The sequence below is a fragment of the Capsicum annuum genome, chromosome 8 (assembly GCF_002878395.1).
Source record: "Capsicum annuum cultivar UCD-10X-F1 chromosome 8, UCD10Xv1.1, whole genome shotgun sequence".
Taxonomy (NCBI): Eukaryota; Viridiplantae; Streptophyta; class Magnoliopsida; order Solanales; family Solanaceae; genus Capsicum; species Capsicum annuum.
The window spans coordinates 25,776,913-25,793,122 of record NC_061118.1 but is presented as its reverse complement, the minus strand read 5'-3'; the positions used below and the strand labels follow the sequence as shown (position 1 = coordinate 25,793,122).

At 36.7% G+C, this 16,210-nt stretch overlaps 1 protein-coding gene across 1 annotated transcript in view; it reads right to left on the bottom strand.

Annotated features, from left to right (window-relative positions):
- Positions 1-15,044: 15,044 nt before the first annotated feature.
- The window catches only part of LOC124886564, a 1,706-nt gene continuing 540 nt past the window's right edge, over positions 15,045-16,210 (bottom strand). The window contains exons 2-4 of the mRNA XM_047395384.1: positions 15,488-15,645; positions 15,222-15,439; positions 15,045-15,171 (exon numbers count right to left, since the gene is read on the bottom strand). Of these exons, the coding sequence (XP_047251340.1) occupies positions 15,045-15,171; positions 15,222-15,439; positions 15,488-15,645 (503 nt within the window). The remainder of the gene's footprint in view (positions 15,172-15,221; positions 15,440-15,487; positions 15,646-16,210) is intronic.

Below are 16,210 nucleotides of genomic sequence, written 5' to 3'. Positions count from 1 at the left end.
TTACTCAGTCCATGTACCGTCATTTAAATCACATTGAGTCTCTTCAGATGGGAGTAGAAGTTAGAACCGAGTGAACCCAAGGATGGGAAATCACCTATCAGTTTAGGGTGTGATTCTTAGTAATCATCCTTATGTTCCAAAACTATGTAGCCAGCGTAGGTTGAGACATCTTAACCTGTCAGATTAGGGTTAATGAGGTGGCTTAATCCATCAGTTTAGGGTTTCCATCGTTCTCATTTTGAGTACCTGTCAGCTAAGGGTCACTCACAGCTATCCTTACCAGTGGTGCGGTATTGACACCTTTCCAGTTGGGGCAGAGATTAGACCCCAACGTAGCTATATACATTATTGGGGTATGTCAGTCAAAAAAATACCTCCCACAATTTTAGTCCCAGATTCAGTAAAGAACTCAGATAGTTCTTAAGATTTTGGTATATCAATCAGATATAGTCAATTCAGTTACAGAACAGAACATATATAGTTCCATTAGATTCAGGACTGTCAGACATAGTCAGCTATGTTATCAGAATTTCAGTATTGGTCATGCTAGATATCAGTAGATTATGTATTAGTGTCTAGATCTAGATATCATGAAATCATGATCTCAGTTACTACATATGCATGTTTGCACTCTTACATTTATATCAGTTAGCCAGTTAGCATCGTTCATCTATGTAAACCATTTTTGCATTTAGCCTACCTCACTTGTATACTCAGTACTCCTAGTTGTACTGACATATTTATGCTATGGTGTTTTCTTTCTTGTTACACCAAAGGTTCACATATACGAGCTCCAGATCAGTGTAGCAGTAGCATTCCAGTCGCAGAGTTGCAGTGAGTCCTCATCCATTTGAGGACGATATTATTTATTTTATTTATTATTTCAATTCAGTTTTGCTAAACGGAATTAGTTGGAGACATGTTCCTTCAACTCCTTATTCAGACAGTATTTAGAGGCTTTCAGATTTAGCTATTCGTTACCCCATATGGATGTTATGATTTGTCAGATATTCTACACAGTTGAACCTTATGGCTTATTGTTCATGTTCTTCACATTATTACACCATATATTGTAGTACACAGGTATAGATATCAGTCATGGGTTGGATTGTGGTCCTTTGGGGTCATAAGCACCGTGTAGCACTCTGGTTCAGAAAAATCGGGGCGTTACAAACTTGGTATCAGAGCCTAAGGTTCAATAGAGTCCTAGGAAGTCTGAAAGCCGCATCTAGTAGAGTCTTGTGCATGGGTGTGTTGCGCGCCATATTTATGTGCAAGAGGCTACAAGATATTTTAGGAACAGTTTCCTTTCTTTCGGTATTCATATCGTGCTAGTGAGCATAATCTCAAGTTAAACTCTCAATCTAATCCGTTTTTCTCTTATTTCAGAATATGCCTCCAAAGATAAGAAACCAGCCAGCTCCTCAGCCCGAAGATCCTTTGGGCGAACATGTTTCTCATACGGAGTTTAGGGTCGTATTCACCACACTTGCTCAGTTATTGGCCGCCTCAAATGAATGGCCACCAGTTATTTTGACAAATCCAGTGGCCAACTCAGCTGCAGCTAGGATTCAAGACTTTACTCGAATAAACCCTCCATCTTTCTTTGGGTCTAAGTCTGATGAATACCCTCAGGAATTCATTGACCAAGTCCAGAAGGTCATAGAAATCATGGAAGTTACTCCTTGTTAGAGTGTCGATTTAGCTGCATAACAGTTACAGGATGTTGCTCACACTTGGTACAAATAGTGGAAGTCTGAGAGGTTAGAGGATGCAGGTCCTATAGAATGGGAGAAATTTATCATAACTTTCTTAGACAGATTCTTTTCCCAAGAGCTGAGGGAGGCAAAAGTTCTAGAGTTCATCAACCTCAGGCAGGGAAATATAACGGTTAAGGAGTATTCTTTCAAATTTACTCAGCTTGCCAGATATGCCCCTCATGTGGTTGCAGACAACAGGGCTAAGATGAGTAAGTTCGTGTCAGGGGTGAATGATATTGTGGTAAATGAGTGTAGGTCTACGATGCTGAACAGTGATATGACTTTAGCCAGGCTTATGACTCTTGCTCAACAAATAGAGGAATAGAAGATTAGGACTAGGGAGAGGTAGAACAAGAGAGCAAGGTCAGGCAGTTTCAGTTTTGCTCAACCAAAATTAGAAGGAGGAAACCGTTCGTAGTTTCATCCTAAGCCAGCAATTTCTGCTCCTTCCTCCGCCAGTGCCCTAATACCTAAATTCAGAGACGGCAACAGAGATCGAGAACTAGGCTCTAAGTCTTAGGGAAGTATCAACAGTGCCCAAACTAATCCCTTGTGTCAGACTTGTGGTAAGAACCACAAAGGTACCTATAGAGCTGGTAGTGATGTTTGTTTTGGTTATGGAAAGCCAGGCCACAGGATTAGAGAGTATCCACAGTCAGGTCTATAGGGTCAGTAGAATCGCTTCACAGCTCAGTCCGATCACCCAAATCAGTAGGGTGCTGCTTCCAGTGCTACCAGTTGGCAACATCCAAATAGAATCTATGCTCTTCAGACCCGATAGGATCAGGAAAATTCTCCTGATGTTGTTACTGGTATGTTACAGATTTTTCATGTTCATGTTTACGCTTTGCTAGATCCAGGTGCATCCTTTTCTTTTGTTACTCCTTATATAGTAGGCAATTTTGGAATTAGTCCCAAAATTTTAGCAGAGCCCTTTTCAGTCTCTACCCCAGTAAGTAAAACCATCATAGCTCGATGGGTATATAGGCACTGCCCGCTTTTGATATTTCAGAAATCCATGTCAGTAAATTTAGTCGAGTTAGAGATGACTAATTTTAATGTCATTCTCGGCATGGATTTGCTTCATTCCTGCTATGCCACAGTCAACTGAAGAACCAGGGTAGTTTAGTTTTAGTTCCCGAATGAGCCCATCCTAGAGTGGAAGGGTAGTACTTCATCATTCAGGGGTCAGTATATTTCCTACCTGCGGGCAAGGAAAATGATTTCTAAGAGGTGTGTGTATCATCTCATACATATTAAAGATTTTAGTTCTGAATCTCCTAGTCTTGAATTATTCCCAATTGTAAAGGAGTATTTAGACGTGTTTCTCAAAGATCTTCCAGGCATTCCTCCTGAAAGGGAAATAGACTTTGGTATTGACCTTATTCTAGATACTCAGCCTATTTCTATTCCGCCATATAGAATGGCACCAGCAGAACTCAAGAAACTAAAAGATCAGTTAAAGGATCTCTTAGATAAGGGATTCATCAGGCTCAATGTATCTTTATAAAGTGCACCAGTCTTATTCGTGCACAAGAAAGATAATTCTCTCAGGATGTGTATTGATTACCGTCAGCCCAACAAAGTTACGTTCAAGAACAAGTATCCTCTTCTTAGAATAGATGACTTGTTTGACCAAGTTTAGGGTGCCAGTTATTTCTCCAAAATAGACCTCAGATCAGGCTACCATCAGCTCAGAGTTAGAGAATGTGACATCTCAAAGGCAGCTTTCCATACTCAGTATGGTCACTTCGAGTTTCTAGTTATGTCCTTTGGTCTTACCAATGCCCCAGCCACTTTCATGGACTTGATGAACTGTGTGTTAAATCAGTACTTAGACATGTTCGTCATAGTCTTCATAGATGATATCCTGGTCTATTCCTGCATAGAGCATGATCATTCAGACCATCTCAAGATTGTTCTTTAGACTCTCAAAGATCACCAGCTATTCACCAAATTCAATAAGTGCGAGTTTTGGCTAAGATCAGTAGCATTCCTTGGCCATATTATTTCCGGTGATGGCATTAGAGTAGATCCTCAAAAGACCAAAGTGGTAAGAACCTGGCCTCGCCCCGTCTCTCCATCAGATATTAGGAGTTTCTTGGGATTGGCTGGCTATTACAGATGGTTTGTCAAGGTATTTTCTTCTATTCCATCCCACATGTCCAGATTGACTTAGAAGAAGGTCAAGTTTTAGTAGTCAGATCCTTATGAGAAGGCTTTTCAAGAGTTGAAGACTCGAATCACCTCAGCTCCAGTTCTAGCTCTTCTAGATGGTTCAGATGGGTTCGTGGTATATTTTGATGCGTCCAGAGTGGGTTTAGGTTGTGTCCTCATGCAGCATGGTAAGGTCATAGCCTACGCCTCCAGACAGTTAAATCCCCATGAGAAGAATTATCCTACTCATGATCTTGAGTTAGCAGCCGTAGTATTTGCCTTAAAAATTTGGAGGCATTATCTATACAGAGTTCATGTAGATATCTTCACGGATCATAAGAGTCTCCATTATGTCTTTTCTCAGAAAGATCTCAATCTTCATCAGAGAAGGTGGTTAGAGCTTTTGAAAGATTATGACATGAGTGTCCTTTACCATCTGGGCAAGGCCAACGTTATGGCCAACGCTCTTAGTAGACTCTCTATGGGTAGTGTTTCTTATGTCGAGGACAAGAAGAAGAAGATAGCTCAGGAAATCCATCAGCTCGCCAGACTAAGTGTTCGCTTAGTAGATTCTTCGAAGGGTGGTGTATGTGTTCAGAGTAGTTTAGAGTTATCTCTAGTTTTCAAGGTAAAATAAAAGAAAGACAGGGATCCTAGCCTTGTCAAGCTAAAAGAGTCAATTCAGAATCAGAGAGTAGAGGTTTTCTCCCAAGGAGGAGATGGGGTTCTTCATTGTCAAGGCCGTCTGTGTGTTCCAGGTATAGATGACTTAAAGCAGTGAATTCTTGTAGAAGTGCATGGTGCACGATACTCTATTCATCCAAGGGCCTCTAAGATGTACCGCGACCTGCGGGAAATCTATTGGTGGAGTGGGATGAAGAGAGATATTGTAGAGTTTGTGGCTAAGTGCTCTACATGTCAGCAAGTTAAGATAGAGCATCAGAATCCTAGTGGATCCATGCAGGAGCTCACCATTCCTTCTTAGAAGTAGGAAGAAGTGAACATGGGTTTGCCTCGAACTTGTTATCAGCATGTTCAGTTTGGGTTATTATAGACAAGATGACCAAGTTAGCTCATTTCCTTCTAGTTCATACCTCTTATTTAGTTGAGGATTATGCTAAACTCTATATCAAGGAGTTGGTTAGACTACACGGTGTTCCATTATCTATTATTTCAGATAGAGGTACCCAGTTCACCTCTCACTTCTGGAAAGCATTCCAAAAGGGTCTTGGTACCCAAGTCCATCTCAGTATAGTCTTTTATCCTCAGATAGATGGTCAAGAAGAAAGGACCATTCAGACTCTTGAAGATATGTTAAGGGAATGTGCAATTTATTTCAAGGGAAGTTGGGATGACGAATTGCCTTTGATTGATTTTGCATACAACAATAGCTATCATTCTAGTATTAAAATGGCTCCATTCAAAGCTTTCTATAGAAGGAGGTATAGATCTCTAATTGGTTGGTTTGAAGTTAGTGAGGCCTCAGTCATAGGTCCTGACTTGGTTTTTGATGCCTTAGAGAAAGTTCAGTTGATCAGAGAGAGACTCCGGGCTGCTCAGAGCTGACAGAAGTCTTATGTTGATGTTCGTAGAAAGGATCTTGAGTTCAAGGTTGATGACTATATCTATCGCAAGATCTCTCCCATGAAGGGAGTGAAGAGGTTCAGCAAAAAAGGAAAACTCAGTCCCCGCTATGTCGGTCCCTTCAGGATTCTCAGTCGTTTAGGCAAGGTAGCTTATGAGCTTGAATTGCCTTCAGATTTAGCCTCAGTTCATTTGTTCTTCCATGTATCCTTGCTCAAGAAGTGCGTAGGTGACCTAGCAGTTGTAGTACCTATTCAGAGCATTGATGTTTAAAATAGTCTCTCTTATGAAGAGATTCCAATCAAAATCTTAGACTATCAGACTAGTTGATTGAGGAACAAAGAGTTCCCTCTAGTTAAGGTTCTTTGGCAAAATCAGTCCAACGAGGGAGCTACTTGGGAAGCAGAAGCAAATATGCGTACCAAGTATCCTTACCTCTTCTCCATCAATTCAGATCAAGCTCAAGGTAATAGTTCACCTTAAACTTATTCAGTTTCATATTCATGTTCCCATTATAAACGTGGTATCTACTACTATTTCATACACTGTCATCCATTCGTGTATTAGCTCATTTATAAAATCATGCATCAGCTATGTATTCTCGTCTTGAGAAACCCAGTTTATCAGAACACTCATTAGCAATGCATTAGATGTGCATGAGTTCATTATATTTAGCATGTCAGTCATGAATTCATGTCTCAGTCACTCATGTTCAGTTCATGTACATTTATTATTTTCCCTCTTAGTCAGTCTCATTCGAGGACGAATGTTCTCAAAGGGGAGATATTATAATACCCATGCTTATTCCTACCTAAAAATCATCTCAAGGATGCTAGTACTTGCTTTGAAATACAATTCTATTTTTGTATCTGTGGTATTTTTGAGATTTTTACTTTCTATCACGTGGGAAATTGAGTTAGCTTTCTAACGATACCAATTTTGTCCAAATCCGACACCAGATGAGGAAGTTGTGGATATTTTACTCAGAACTAACCGAAACGCCCAGGTGCGATGTCTAAGTTGATGGACCGCCAAACAAGTGATGGACTTCCACTTTGACCATCACAGCCAAGGCAGTAGGGCCACATTCTTGATAAGGATTGACGGACGAGTTGACGGACCATCAGTTTTTTTACGGATCGTCATTCAGGCCATCAACTCTTATCCAGTGAACCCCATTTTTGGTCCACGTATGACGGTCAAAATGATGGACCATCAAGTTCTTGATGGATCGTCAGTCGGGTCACCATATGCTACGTTTAGTTTACTTCCAGGCCATTTTAATAGGGGTATTTTGGTCACTTACCACTCACCTATATATACCCAAATTAGTCTGAATTCAGCCATTTTTCTCATTATTATTTCACAAACAAAAACTAGGGTTTCTCTCTAAATTTAATCTCCAAGAACAAGACCCAATCTTCTTCAAAAATCAAAGGATTTCAAATCCTTCAAGTTCAAAATCATCAAGAACCTTGAGTCAGGTATGAGTAGTGTTCATCTATGGATCCATTTTGTTCATAGAGCTCAAGAACCATGTTTTAAATATTATTTTGTGGTTGTCTTGTTGTGATATGAGCATGTACATGTTCGTAATTGTTGGTTAATTTTCAAGATGATATCTAAAGGTGTTTTCATGAAGTATATGTGTTTGTTAGTTAAAACCCATGATCCTTATGTGGTTTAATATGGTGAGATTCATGAACACACTTAGGCCAAAAGAATGCATACAAAGTGTTTGATAATATACCTAGCTGATAGAATTCATGTCCCATGATTTAATAGGGCTTAAATGACAAGTCCATGCTCTATGCTTTATGATTTTCCATGAATTCCATATGAGTGATATGCATTATTGTTGTGATATGGATTGACCAGGATATCGAAGCTATGCAAGTATATGCATGTTGCATGAATTTCTTTTCCATGTATAAGATGTTGAGAACTATGCTTAGTGTGAAATCCCTTACTCATGATATGGTAAATTGTGGACTCTACTCTTATGATTAAGTCAGTCATATGTGTCAGTTTCCTTTTATTGAGTCCTGGAGGTACTTGTACCCAAAAAATATAGTTGTGTACCTAGAGCCATGTCATGTTATCATAATAATCTCAGTCAAGCCATGATTTATAGTACTCAGTCGGGCATGTGACTTAGGAAACCTCAGAAATCTCATGATCTCAGTTAATTCTCAAATAGTAGCACTAATCCGTTAGTCAACGGAAGTTAGTTACTCAGTCCATGTACCATCAGTTAAATCACGTTGAGTCTCTTCAGATGGGAGTAGAAGTTAGAACTGAGTGAACCCAAAGATGGGAACTCACCTATCAGTTTAGGGTGTGATTCTTAGTAATCATCCTTGTGTTCCGGAACTACGTAGCCAGCGTAGGTTGAGACATCTTAACCTGTTAGATTAGGGTTGATGAGGTGGCTTAATCCATCAGTTTAAGGTTCCCACCATTCTCATTTTGAGTACCTGCCAGCTAAGGGTCAGTCACAGCTGTTCTTACCAGTGGCATGGTATTGACACTCTTCCAGTCGGGGCAGAGCTTGGACCCCAACTTAGCTATATGCGTTATTGGGGCATGTAGGTCAAACAACTACCTTCTATAGTTTCAGTCCCAGTCTCAGTAAAAGAACTCAGATAGTTATTCAGATTTTAGTATATCAGGACTATCAGATACAGTAAATTTAGTTATAGAATGGAACACAGATAGTTCTATTAGATTCAGGACTGTCAGACATAGTCATCTATGTTATCAGAATTTTAGTAATGGTCATGCTAGATATCAGTAGATCATGTATTAGTGTCCAGATCTAGATATCATGATCTCAGTTACTACGTATGCTTGTTTGCACTCTTACGTTCATATCAGTTAGTTAATTAGCATCGTTCATGCATGTAAACCCTTTTTGTATTTAGCCTACCTCACTCGTATACTAAGTACTCCCAAATGTACTGACGTATTTACGCTATGGTTCTTTCTTTCATGTTACACTATAGGTTTACAGATACGACCTCCAGATCAGCAGTAGCAGTAGCATTTCAGTCTTAGAGTTGCAGTGAGTCCTCATCCATTCGAGGAAGATATTATTTATTTCATTTATTATTTCAGTTTAATTTTGCTAGACAGAGTTAGTTGAAGACGGGTTTCTTCAACTCCTTATTTAGATAGTATTTAGAGGCTTTAAGATTTAGCTCAGATTTGATTTAGATTTCAGTTGTTTTGGGTATTCGTTACCCCATACGGATGTTATAATTTGTCAGATATTCTATGCAGTTGAACCTTATGGCCTATTATTCATGTTTTCTGCATTAATACATCATATATTACAGTAGACAGGTATAGATATCAGTCATGGATTAGCTTATGGTCCTTCAGAGTCATAAGAACCATGTAGCACTCCAGTTCAGAAAAATTGGGGCGTTACACCATGGCTTGCATTATTCTGTTTATCTGGTTACGACCAAGATGCACCATGATTTGAATCAGCTTTATTGGTGGCTAGGGATGAATAGGGACATAGTGGATTACATGTCCAAGTGTTTGAATTGTTAGCAAGTGAAGTATGAACACTGAAGGCCCAGGGGGTTATTATACCTATGTAGAAGTGGAAACATATTGTTATAGATTATGTGGTGGGTCTTTTAAGACTTTGGGAAAGTATGACTCCATTTGGGTGATAGTAGATTGGCTGACAAAATTAGCTCACTTTTTACCAGGTTTGGTAGACTACAGCTCTTGGCAGTTAGCTAAAACCTCTGTCAAGGAGGTTCTCAGAATTCATGGGGTACCCCTTACCATTATTTTGGATAGGGGTGCCAAGTAAACTTCAAATTTTTGGGATAGGTTGCATGATGAGTTGGGAACTAAGCTCACATTTAGCATAACTTTTTATCCTCCAACTTGGGCAATCATAGAGTATGATTCGGGTGCCAGAGAACAAGTTGAGGGCCCGCATGATTGATTTTAGTTGTCATTGGGAATAATTTCTTCCATTGTGTGAGATTTTATAGAATAATAACTATCACTCCAGTATTGATATGGCCCATTCGAGAAACTTTATGAAAGAAAGTGTAGGTCACCTATTGGGTGGTTAAGGTTGGAGATGTCAAACCTTTGGGAACAAATTTGGTAAAGAAGGCTTTAGATAAAGTGAGGTTTATTCAAATAAAGTTGTTGGCTGCTCAAAGTAGGCAAAAGAAATATGTAGATCTTAAGGTAAGAGACAAGAAAATAAGGTTTATTCAAACCAAGTTATTGGTCGCTCAAAGTAGGCAAAAGGAGTATGTGGACTGTAAGATAAGAGACATGGACTTCAAAGTTGGTGAGAAAGTTTTTCTTGAGGTGTCTCCCATGAAGAGAGTCATGAGGCTCTCTAAAGGAAAAGCTCAACCCACATTATATCTGTCGCTTCGATGTTCTTAAAGAGGTAGATCCTATTAGATATAGATTAAATCTACCGCTGGGGTTGTCAGGAATCCATCCGGTATTTCATGTCTCAATTCTAAAAAGGTACCATGGTAATGGACACTACATCATTAAGTGAGATTCAGCTCTAAAGATTTCGCTTACGCGAATGAACATGTAGCGATTCTAGATTAGGGTGTTCGAAACTAAGGACAAAGGAAATTTATTTGATTAAGGTTTAGTGGAAGCATCTTTGGATTAATGAATCCACTTAGAAAATTGAGGACATGTAGGACAAGTACTCTCAATTATTTGAGGATTCATGTTCTCTCTTCTCTTTTATTTTATCCTACTTTCATGTTTGATCATTTGGAGATAAACGATGGGTAAATTAATATCAGCTGTAACAATAATTTTCATCGTTATAAATAAAACTCCCATTAAAAGTCCCATATTAAAATTCTTTTTGATTTTGAAGTTACAAATTTTAGGTTAGGCTAGTTTTGTATGAAATAAGAGCACAGTGTGGTCTAGGGAAATCTAGGAATTATTTGGACTGAAGTAGTTACATTTGACTTGAATACTAGATAGCTAATATAATAAGGAACCCATAGAAATTTATGAAATCAAATTTGGGTGAGTAGAACTCTATGAATTGATCTTAGCATAAAAGGCATTGTTTGGAGTATCTCAAATTCGAGGTGTATAGTAAAAAGTGGAATTTTGAGGTGAAATTAGACATTTTGTCCCTTTGATACCAATAGAGTGGCTGGCATGTTACTGTAGCGATAGACACTACAGCGGAGAAACTCCCGCTATAGTGGCAGTCAAATGTTGGTCAATGTTGCTATAAAAATTATAGGTTAATTAAGTATTTACTCCAAAATAGTTTATTATTTAAACCTTATTTTGAGGCAGAAGGGGAGAATTTGGGGTGATTTGTACCAAAAGTTCTTCATTTGGCTTCAAAAAGATAAGAAATCCATCCCCGTTAACTTGTAATTGATGATTAAGCCTTAAAAATTTTAATCTAAGAAGTTTGGAGAGGTTTTAGGGTGGAATTTAGTTATTTTCTAGTGCAAAGTAATAAATTAAATAATAAATTAATGGATTTTATTTATTAAAAGTTAGTAGTTTATCCTTGCATTTCGTTAATTCACTAATTTAATCATGGAATTCATAGTTTTATGTAAATTGCAGTAGAAAAACCATAGAACCGAAAAGGAATGATCATGAATTTGACCTTAGGGGCTGGGGTGAGTTATAATTCCCAACATGGTATGACATGGTATTAATTATGTGTTGATATGTCTATTCTAGATCATACATGGAAGGCAACACTATGACTTAAAGGAGTTGTGCAAGCTTGGTTTAAGGTAAGTAATGATATTGTAGTTTAATCCAGTTTGTGCTACATGTGTATGTACTTTGTAATATTTCTTTTTGGTGCATGTCATTTGGAGGTCAATGCAAGTGATTTTATGGTTGTTATGTGATTTTCAACCTACCTTATTTGTTAAATGTGGAATGTTCGGTATTTAGAATGTTCTCTCGAGACTTTGATGAAACATGATTGACAGACACTTATGTCTGGAGTTTAGTACGTGGACGAAAATTATCCCCTTCAGGTCATAGATAGAAGGTGGTTGTACTACCCCTAGCATGTATGTACGTCGGTCAGGTGAATTTGACGGTTTCATGAGTGAATTGGGAAAATATGTTCATATCCTAAACAAATTGCTATGTCTTGTTTGCTTTGACTTGACTTGACTGAATTTAACAGGTGATAATACGTTGACTTATCAGTTTTGATCCCTAAATTACTTATTTATTGTTTGTTATGTTAAGTGTGATTGTTGTGCGTGGATTAGATTGTTGTACTGTAATTTATTTATGTATTCATATTCTCATTTTGGATTGGCCAAATGACCCTACTAGTACATTATTTTTTTTATGTTGATACTACACCTGCTCTTAGTTTTGTGAGTGCACCGCATATTTTAGTGGCTCCTATGAGACTTCACTTATGATTTCAGCGGTTGACTTCAGATTTCAGGGTGAACAGCATATCCAGGCTACCATGGAATCTGTCATTATTGGCATAGTTCCTTATTTCTGAACTTATATTTTCATTATAGTTTTTAAGGTTGCATCTCATTCTTGACATTCTTTAGTAATTTTGATATGAACGACGTTCGGTTCCTAGGGATGGTTTATTGTCTGAAGTACAATATTTCGCCTTTGATTGTGCTTATTTTTTTGTTTAGCATTGATTTTATCTATTAATGTATTAGTCCTTGATTTTCTGAGTGTTGCTTGTGAGATGGTGTTTTGGGATAGATGGTTCTCCCACCAGATGAGTAGTACGGGTGCCACTCACGATGAATTTTGGGTTGTGACAATATCTCATTCTATTTTACTTATGTCTTTTAGCTGGATAAGAGACAGATTTTGTATTTTTCAATTTCGAATTTACTTCGATGCTCTTATTATGACTCCAATTTTGGGTGGTTTATGTTACTTCTTCAGGATTTCGTTTTATTATATTTCGTGATATGCCATGACTTCGTTCTAGACGTCTCGTCTTACTATTTTCATTTTTGTTGGTTTTTTTATACTGATTGGTGATTGACTTACTTGTCAAGGCTAGATCGTGATAAGTGTCGTCATGATTTCATTTTTCAATCCTAACAAATAATAATTACAATAGCATCAACAACAACGACAATAGTTGAATTCACAATCGAAAAGTCAATGATATTGATGAGACCACTGTATTTCAATAATTATATTGTAACAGTACTATAGGTCTTATAGTATCATCTTGATGGATGACTGTATCGATGGGTGACTGTCCATTTGGGATGAGGAAAGAAATATGCAAAGTTGCAGCAATACTATCGAATTATTGCAAATATGGACCACCTTTAAATTTGAATAGCTCGTTTGACTTTTTTCACCGCCTTCCTATGTGTGTATATATGTCTTTTGCATGAGAGTGATATAGCCCATTTTAGAAAGGAAAATTTCTTGTATCGAAATTTATAATATGCAACGCCAAGCTGCCTCCATGAAGAGAAGTCTCTTCAACCAGGTCTTATATATTTATGTTTAATTATTTTCTTTCATATAAAATATGTTTGGAGATATGAAAGAGGCGTTCCTTTTATATAGAAAATTATTTTGTAGATTGAAACTCTAGCTATATGGCGTGTAGGAATACCTAGATGAACAATTTAATGAGCTGGAAGAACTGCAAGATGATGATAACCCTGACTTCGTGGAGGAAGCTATTAACCTATTCTTCACTGATTCAGTTAGATTGATCCGTAATATTGACCTTGCTCTGCAAGTAATACTACAAATACTTGGACTACTATCATTTTATTTTATAATATTAAACACTACCATTAAATACTCATCTTTTTGCTTGACTATTTGTGCGAAATTTTTTTTCACAAATAATTGTGTATGCAAACTTTTCGTTCATCAACTTTTGGAAAAACTGTTCGTTTGATCAAAGCTTCAAGAACTATGCATGAAAGAATTATGAAAATTAGGCAGAGGTAGTCACTAATGCATATTTGGACTTGAGTAGAGCAAATGGACCTTACGATTTTGGTAAGCTGGATGGTATGATTCACCAATTCAAGGGTAGCAGCTCAAGGTACTGGTAAATGTTACAGACTTTCACTTAATTATCAGTTCTTTTTCCCTAAGGTCACTTGACTATATTTTCTAATACAAGAAATATTAATTTTGTCATTACTAACACAAAAATCACACAGAGAGAAATTCTAGTTTTCGATGGGTAATTCTTTCTTACTCTTTTATATTTTTGATCTAATAATACAACTTTAATTAACAATAGCAATCTGACCTGATCAAATTGTAAACTCAAATACGATGATGATAGTAATTGTTTACTTCCTACTTTGCTTTAATCGAATAAATACTATTCAAGTAAAACTAACTTATCTAAGTTGACCTGATCAAAACCCATATAGTCGTTTAGTTTAGTGTGAGGTATAAGTAATCCAAGGGATAAGTTATCCCGGAATAAAATAAAAGATCACTTAAGTCCCTTGTTTGGTTGGAGGGATTAATCCATGGTGGGATAACTTATCCCACCATTTTTCCCATAGTGATGGAATAACTTATCCCATATACATGGTGGGATAAGTTATCCCGGATAATTCCGGGATAACTAATCCCGAAATTAATTATTCCGGGATAACAATTTCCCAACCAAATGACCATTCCTTAAGTAAGAAAAACTAATAGTTATGTGATCATCTGTGAAGTTAAGTAAATTCATAATTATTCATTTTGTCTCTTGTAAATGTGTGTGTTAATGTCTATTATTTTTTGTTTTCTTTATTATTTTTTAAGATTATTTGTATAAATTAATAATATAAACTACTTACACTTACCAGGGGCGGACCCACGTGATAGCCAAGAGGTTCATCCGAACTCCCTCGGCAAAAAAGTATGTTGTATATATATAAGGTAGAAAATTTATATTGATGTACATATATTAAATTTGAACCACCTAAAACAAGGATGTTAGATAGCTTAGTTAGTATTGGCTGCGCTCTTAGGAGGACCATGTCACGGGTTCGATCCTGCTAGGGTGCGCAAATTGCCCTTTTTTTAATTAATTCATTGTCTTGCTACTACAATAAAATTTCGAACTCCAAATTTAGTGGCAGCGGTGGATCTAGAAATTTTCTTTAGAGGGTTCAAAAAAATATAAATATGTTAAAACGTCAACAAAATATATTTTCAAGGAATGTAATAGTATATAGTTTATAGATATAAAATACTTAAATAAGAGTAATTAATAAGTAAAGCAAAAAGATAACCCTTTACAAAGTGTCAACCAAAACTAGAGTGCTACGTAAATAAAAAATTAGTCCCATATAATGTATCAACTAGAATTAGAGTGCAAAGTCAAAACTCCAAAAAGAAATCACTGTCAATACTTCTCAAGCACATTTACAACAACACTCGACGAGGTTTCATTGCTTGAAAAGACAAAATAATATCATCAATTGAAATGTTATTAAACACGTCTTTTTCCACAAAAGGAACCATGCAATCACTCAAAAAGTCATCGTTCATTTTACTTCATAACTCATTCTTAATAAACTTCATTGCTGAAAAGGCTCTTTCAACAGATGCAGTAGCAACTGGCAGAAGCAATGCAAATTTCACCAAACGAAATACAAGAGGATAACATGAATGTTTTTTTTTTCTGAACCAATTTTTTTTGAAAGATTACAAAGCCCATTTTAATTAGAGAACCTTTTATCGATGTCACGAACATCAATAATGTAATTTGCAAGATGATTCTTAAGTACACACATATTAAGTTCATCAAAGTCATCAGGATATAATTCAGTCATTCTCATTATTTTCTGAATGTCAAAACTTGAAAATGAGTCTACCGTATTAAAACAAGCAACACCATGAAGCAACTCAGTTGTCACCTCATTGAAATAATCATTAAGTTCTTGCAATTTCTAATCAATTATTTTGCAAAAGACTTCAACATGATAATGATGAAAGACAGTATAGTCAGCAGGTTTACGCCGTGATCTTCCAAAGTTAACATACAACTCATCAAAAGCAGGTACTACAGTGTTATGCTTGATACAAAATGTAGACACCTCAGAAACAAATAAATCCCATTTATTATCTTTCCTCAACTCTTGCAACCTTCTCTTGGCTACATCAACAAGTAGCATGGCATTTGTAATATCTTAATCTCTTTTTTTATAAACATGTACTAAGATCATTCTTAATTCCTAAAATTTCTTTCATCAAATGTAATATGAATGCAACCTCATATATTTTAGCAGCTCTAATATATCCTGTGGCCCTAGATCTTTCATCCAAAGAATATGCAGTTTCAATAATATTATCAAGTATATCCATAATTGTATCAAATTTAAGAATAAAATAATTAAAAGATTTGAAGTGAGATCCCCAACGAGTATCACAGGCCATAGAAATATCAAGTTCTTGATGTAAGCCCTTACCTGTTTTAAGCTCACCCATATCAAAAGCCTCCAGAATTTTTATTTTTTGAGATTCTCTATACTCATCCATATGTTTATAAAAATATCCCAACACATTAAAAATATCTGAAACCAAGTGCACAAGTTCTTCTACTTGAAGGCATCTTTTAGAAATACCAACAAGAGTCAATTAAAGTTGATGAGCAAAATAATGAATAATAAGCCAATTTACTTTCTTTCTTAATCAACATCTTAAGACCGTTGATATCACCT